Source organism: Pholis gunnellus (assembly GCF_910591455.1).
Source record: "Pholis gunnellus genome assembly, chromosome: 4".
In the NCBI taxonomy this organism is placed as follows: domain Eukaryota; kingdom Metazoa; phylum Chordata; class Actinopteri; order Perciformes; family Pholidae; genus Pholis; species Pholis gunnellus.
This window is the reverse complement of record NC_136530.1, coordinates 18,354,642-18,361,656: the sequence shown is the minus strand read 5'-3', so window position 1 is coordinate 18,361,656 and position 7,015 is coordinate 18,354,642. Positions and strand designations below refer to the sequence as shown.

Sequence of the window (7,015 nt, the reverse complement as noted above, 5' to 3'; positions counted from 1 at the left end):
CGATTTGACTACGATGATGCAGGTTTTTTTTTCCCTCTGATTATATTCGCTGTTCGGTCGGTTTGATCCAGAGGAGAGTGAGGCAGGTGGAGGCCGCTTTTCATTCACACTAATTGGCCGACACGCTTGTTCAGGCTTATATGAATGAGCCGCGGCTTTTGTTCAAACACACTTTATCTTAAAATATTCCTCACCTTTAATTCTCCTCCCCTCGTGTCCCCGGTAGGCCGTACAGCCTACCCCCCCCCCTGTAAAGCCCCAACAACAACAGCAGCACTGTGGCGGTGGAAGTGGAGTGGAGTTGGGTCTTTGTCCGGACAGATGTAGCGACAACATCCCAAACAAAAAACGCTTATTTGTGCTGAGATGAGCCCGTCTGCCTTCTGTGTGTTGGCATTCAACTTCACTAAACAAAAGGACTGGGGGAAACATCTTGGATTACCTTTCCTCTTTTCAACGCTAAAAACCAGCCGCACCCCCCCACAACCCCCCACCCCCACACACACACATTCACACACCAGCACCGCTATTCAACGCTTTGAGTTAACCAACAAAGTTTATTTAAGTGTTGTTATGTTATTGGGCCCGTAAGTGGGGGCATTAGTGACTTTTTGATTTTGAACAACAGCAGGGTCACGGGCCGGGACTTAATGTCAGAACAATGCTGTTCAAGACAAGATGACACTGACACCATTCATGTCAACATGCGATGAATTTATTTAACACCTTTTTTATTTATTTTATTCTCATCTCATTTTATGTCACCTGTTCGACTTCGGAGTTGTTGGTAGAATCTACACATTTAATTAGAAAACAAACCTTATTTATTAGAAATTCTTAAGTCACCCTGAAGACATATCTTTTGTATTTATTCGGAACGGTTTTAGTCATAATGTAGGCCTACTCGTTTATGTTTGCAAAACGACACTTTGTCATTTCAAAACTGCCAGCAAACTTTTGAAAGTCCCTCTTCCTCTGTATAATATAATATACTGTTCATAAAGTGGCACTGTATATATACATATTCTCCTAGAAATATCTCCATAAGCCTGCAGATGGTAAATATGTACTTTATAATGGCTCATATGGGCAGCCCGAGATCGCATGTATGCGTGTGTCTCGGGGCAGAGCAGACCCCACCCCTTTATGCTAATTAATCTCCCCCATTGGCGTGTCAGGGGAGCAGCCCGGCTCTGATTGGCCAGGTCGAAGCCATTTATTCGCTGACAGCCCCGTCACATGAATGGTTGTCTATTAACTTGTTCAAAAACTATCTGGAGTTGTCAAGGCTCAGGCGGACGGAGGGCGAAAAGTACAGTTTGTTGATGCTTTTTCGGAGAAGCGACTGGAGAAGTTTTGTGGACACAACATAGCAAGGGACCTATTGGGAGAAGGCTCTTTGTCACACATACACACACGCGCGCGCTCTGAAACACACTCACCGAGCGGGAGAGAGAGAGAGTGTGTAGAGACGCGGCTCGGGTGCTTGTTGTTTTTGTCCAGAGAAAAAGTTGCAGAGAAAAAATCGACAGGTAACTTTTCAGCAGCAGCCCCTGCGCTCCTCACTGTCCTGCCTCTGGCTTGTGGAGTTTGTCTCTGTTTTTTTTCTTCTTCTTCTTTTTTCTCCTCTGCTCGGGAGCCCCAACTGAAAGCTGTTCCTGATGTATAACATGATGGAGACTGAACTGAAGCCCCCGGCTCCCCAGACCAACACGGGGGGCTCGGGCAACACCAACACGTCCGGCTCCGGCCCCAATCAGAAAAACAGCCCGGAGCGTGTCAAGAGACCCATGAACGCGTTCATGGTGTGGTCCCGGGGCCAGAGGCGGAAGATGGCGCAAGAAAACCCCAAAATGCACAACTCGGAGATAAGCAAGAGGCTGGGCGCGGAGTGGAAACTTCTGTCGGAGAGCGAGAAGAGACCTTTCATCGACGAAGCCAAGAGGCTGCGGGCCCTGCACATGAAGGAGCATCCGGATTACAAATACCGGCCCCGGCGGAAAACCAAGACCCTCATGAAGAAGGACAAGTACACCTTGCCCGGCGGGCTGCTGTCCGCGGGAGGAAACGGGATGGGAGGCGGTGTCGGTGTCGGGGTGGGGGGCGGCCTGGGCGGTGGGGTGAACCAGCGGATGGACAGCTACGCGGCGCACATGAACGGCTGGACCAACGGCGGCTACGGCATGATGCAGGACCAGCTGAGCTACCAGCACCCGGGGCTGAACGCGCACAACCCGAGCCAGATGCAGTCCATGCACCGCTACGACATGAGCGCCCTGCAGTACAACACCATGGCCAGCTCTCAGAGCTACATGAACGGCTCCCCGACATACTCCATGTCCTACTCCCAGCAAGCCACGCCGGGGATGACCACCCTGGGCTCCATGGGGCCCTCCTCGGTGGTGAAGTCCGAGTCCAGCAGCTCCAGCCCGCCCGTCGTCACCTCGTCGTCCCACCGGGCCGGCCCGGGCTGCCAAAGCGGAGATCTGAGGGACATGATCAGCATGTACCTGCCCGGGGCGGAGGTCAGCGAGCAGACCGCCCAGACCAGGCTACACATGTCCGGCCACTACCAGAGCACCGTGCCCGGGACGACGATCAACGGCACGCTGCCGTTAACACACATGTAAGAGACACACAGCAGAGAGAGAGAGAGAGAGAGAGAGAAAGAGAGAGAGAGTGAGAGAAAGAGAGAGAGAGTGAGAGAGAGCGAGAGAGAGAGAAAATGAACTTTTATAAGAGAAACTGTGGACTATTAACGTTGGACTATTTTTGTACAGAAAAATTTCGGGGTGGGAAAAGTTGTATAGAAGTCTCGAGAAAAAGGACACACGACTCTTTTTTCTTTTCTTTCATTTTATTCTAAGGGAGCTCTAGAGGAACGGTAGGAGATGCCCTCTTCACTGGTGGACGAAGTTTGGAAGACTAGAAAGTGGGAGTCGCAATCAAATGTTTTATTATTGCAATCACCTTTTGTACAGTATTTATCAAAGAAACATTACAATCAGATGAAATTGTTTGTTAAACTGCAAGAGGTTGCATTTTTTCTTTTCGTTTTTGTTTTATATATATAAAGCAACGCCAGTTCTGCAGAAAATATTAAAAATGAAGATGGCAGAACTGGAATTATGAGCGATCAGTTATGCTCCTTTATTACTGCAAACATTGGAAAGAAAAGGGACATAAAAACGATACAGGTAATACTGTTTTTTTCTTCTTCATTTAAGGTCAATATTACTTAACATTTTAATTTCTTAAAAAAAGAAGACACTTTTTTCTCTCATACAGCTTAAAATATAGGTTGTTAATTTATATTTCCGTCTCCCACTTTTCATCTGTTAGAGGTATGACGCTTGTGCTCTTTATTTTCTAATTGATTTGTACAATTTCTGTATATTTACTGTGATATTTTAAGTTTTTATTTCAAAATTTCATTCCCGTAGTTGTATTTTAAAAATTGTGGCCTGTACGCAGAAGCCAACCACTCTATGTATATATCTACCGGAACTAATACCATCCTTATAACAGTTACAATTTCAGCTGAGTATATTTTTTTTTCAATATGCAGTTTGAAATGAATAAATTTTGGAAATTTGGATACTTGATATTGTTTGAGTTTTGATTTTATTTCTCTGTCATTTTCTGTGTGCAGGTTAAATTGTCATCTGTCTTTCTTCTGATGTTAATTATTCCCTGTAAATGTAACAATGACTTTTTACGTCTTTATGAATATAAAATATTTGACTTCAGCTAACAAAAATAACAGTTTTGGGGGTTGCTTTGCTTTTAAACTCCACTGATCAAATAACTCAGCTTGTGCGTCGTGGTTTCTATTTTCTAGTGCCTGCGGACGGCCCCATCAAGCCAAAGTTTGTTGCCTGTTTCCTAAAAAGGGGGAAGATTTTTCCACCACATAATGCCCTACATCCCCAGGTATAGACTGACATTTCTCCTCTTTTATTCTTAATTTAAAAAACGACTAATCATCAATAATCACTGCTGTTGAGGCACAAGCTATATTTAACAATATCTATTTTAATGTATTCTTGTATTATATATTATTTTGTAGACTTGTTAGAATATTGGACCTGTTTTTGATGACAGGGGACTGAGGGAGGAATAATTACATATCTAGGCATAAATCAGATTTATTTCCCTCATTCAGTTATTATAGATTTGTGTGAACTGACAGAAGGATTTCTGTCGTTGGTGGATTTTGATTTTCTAATGACACTTGACTGTGACAACAGCATGTCTGGATATTCATGAGTTGCCTATTTAGCCTGCAGCAACCTAATCCAATGGGCTCAGGCCTGTTCTCGTGTTGTAACAGTTCATCCTGGTGTTTGGTTTAAACAACAAAGTGCGATACTTTTTTTGGACGCTTTTTTTTCTCTCTTCTGCAAATAATGGAGCTGCAGTTCATCAGCCCTCAATGTTCAATTAGGTCTAAATTGAAGGTGAGCCCTCTTGAAAGGAGCCAGGCGAGCGGGACCGGCCGGGATGCTTTTTCTCCCGCGATGTAATGGCTGTATAAATTCTCGAGTGTGGCCATTTCAATTGAATGTTTAATCAAACGGGCCCTGCTGTTTCCCGTTAACCCCGGTTCTCACGGTTCAAGCTCTCCGGTACCTCCACCACCACCACCCCTCCTGCCTTAAAAAAAAAAACACGGAACCAGTTCCAAAATGTTCCCATGCATCTCTTCGACAGCCAGACAACCCCCACCCCCCTCCTCCATAATAATCCTTATGATGAGCTAACTGCTCACTCGCTCTGAATTTAACTAACGGTTTTAAACATTGTGTGTGTGTGCGCGCGCGTGTGTGTGTGTGCAGCGAGGTAGATTAGGACCGTTGTCTCTTGCAGGCTGTGTCCCGGGGGAGCAGAGCTCACATTAACCGGCAGATGAATATTTGAAGAGGCCCCTCGGTATTTATCGGTCCACTCCCCTCCCTCTCTCTTTCTCTCTCTCTCTCTCTCTCTCTCTCTCTCTCTCTCTCTCTCTCTCTCTCTCTCTTTCTCTCCCTCTCTCTCAAGAGGTCAAGGGATCGTTTGTTGTCCCATTAATTATTGATCGGAGCAGCTGAATTGGTTGTAATAGCCGAGACCACCGGTGATAAACAAGTTGTTTTTAAAAGGTCGGACGAGTAGAAGCATTAAAGTCTCTTTTTTTTCTCCCCATGAACACCGGGCCCCTGGAGGCCCGGAGGCCCCGCGAAATGATTATTTTTTCCTGGCTGAGCGCTGCACCTTTGATGTGGTGGAAAAGCGTCTTGAATGGAGAGAATAGCCTACTTGATGTATTTGATGGTTAACGTGTGTTTTCTGTGGAGCATCATACAGAGCTGCAGCTTATTTGTAACGCCTGTAAAGATTGCATGTTGACACAATCAGGATGCACACCTTCAGGCCAAGGCTCCTTTTTAAAATAGTATTTCACACTTGTATCGTGTTGTATTTGATAGGCCTACTGATGCCCTTAGATGCTGTTTTTTTTTTTTTTGGCTGACAAAACCACAGTTAAACACATCCATGCTTTAGATTTTCACTCTCCGTTCGTATTTTCTTGTGAAAATGGGTTTTAGGAATACAAAAAAAAAAGTCTTCATATAAAATAGTCCTGTTTTGTGAGTGACGCCAAACAGTCAGAAAGTAGGACACGGTAAATGTTCACTCTGAAAACACGGATATCGCGCTATCTCGGTAAAAAAAATATTAGCCTGCATTTAGCCCCTGAGTTTTTCCAAAATGTGATTTAATCTCAGAGGCGCTCCTGTTCAAACATTAAATAAAGGCGCTGCACAGCCAACACTGACGGTGATACAGGGAATCAAGTGTCTAAAATGTTACACCTCATACAGTGATAATGCGTGAAAGAGGACTGATGCCACCGTGACATTTTCTACTTATCTCACTTTGTTAAAAAAAATGCTGTATATGGCACAGTCTGATGTTTCTAATTGTTATATAAAAACAATAATAATAATAATAATTTACAACGCGGGCAACCAGGTGTGTTTTGTGTGTTATAGAGGCCCGGGGAAGGTGTTCCCGTCCTTTCATCCACCCGTCTATCTACCCATCCGTCCGTTCATCCATCCATCCGTCTCCCCTTCTGTTGCTCGCGTGCAGAGTCTGGCTGTCGCAGCTCGAGGATATTTGGACTGCAACAGGTGGTAAGCGCGAGCCTCTGCTATTTTTTTTTTTTTGCCCCCGCTTTAAAAAAAACAAAAAACACCTCCCAGATATTATCTATGATAACCTGGCGTGTGTGCGCGCGTGTAGAGCTCGGGCTCTTTCTAGTGGTCTTTATCAAAACATTGAAGTGTTGCATTGTGTAAGTGTTGCACTTTTCCCGTTATTTTTGAAGGGACGGTTATTATTCTACATGTTTCAATACATAGGGTATAACATACGATATAATAGGATCTGGATATGAACCCTTTAAACAAGACAAGGCTGCGAAGTAGGCCTCATTTAAAAAATGACAACATTAAATAAATGAATGGAATATAACAAAAATGAAGACACTATTAGTCGACAGTGCGAATTCAGTTAGGTGCGTCTGCCTGCAATTTACACTGGCCGCTTTCCAAATCCTATGTTTATTGTTGAGATTATATGATTTTAAAAATTAGGTCACCCCAACACACACACACATACACACACACACACACACACACACACACACACACACACACACACACACACACACACACACACAAACACACGCAAACAAAACGAGCTTAGTTGCCTGTAATGCCACGAGAGCCACTTTCCTTTTTCGCCACGTTGCTGATAATAAGGAGGAGGGGGCATGACGTCACCGAAGCGGTCCATTGGTCCTAATGTGTTACCGTTGCTTAGTTTACTTCGATAGCCGATATTTTGTTTTCTGTGGCAGCCAAGTAATCCAATTGTCATGAGGAGATCCAATACTACATGTGTAGGCCTGTTTGACTGCACGCTATTAGCCTATTTCTGACGTGTATCTCCATTATCATGAAATACA

The 7,015-nt window shown here is 44.4% G+C and overlaps 1 protein-coding gene across 1 annotated transcript; it reads left to right on the top strand.

Annotated features, from left to right (window-relative positions):
- The first annotated feature begins 1,260 nt into the window (after window positions 1-1,260).
- Window positions 1,261-3,572, top strand: sox2 (SRY-box transcription factor 2). The gene is made up of 2 exons (XM_079158398.1): window positions 1,261-2,626; window positions 2,868-3,572. The coding sequence occupies exons 1-2, from the start codon at window positions 1,662-1,664 to the stop codon at window positions 2,875-2,877; spliced, it is 975 nt and encodes a 324-aa protein (XP_079014524.1). The 5' UTR covers window positions 1,261-1,661; the 3' UTR covers window positions 2,878-3,572.
- Window positions 3,573-7,015: the final 3,443 nt, after the last annotated feature.

Coding starts and splice junctions, on each gene's coding strand:
- sox2 (XM_079158398.1), top strand. CDS start 1,662: ATGTATAACATGATGGAGACTGAACTGAAGCCCCCGGCTCCCCAGACC.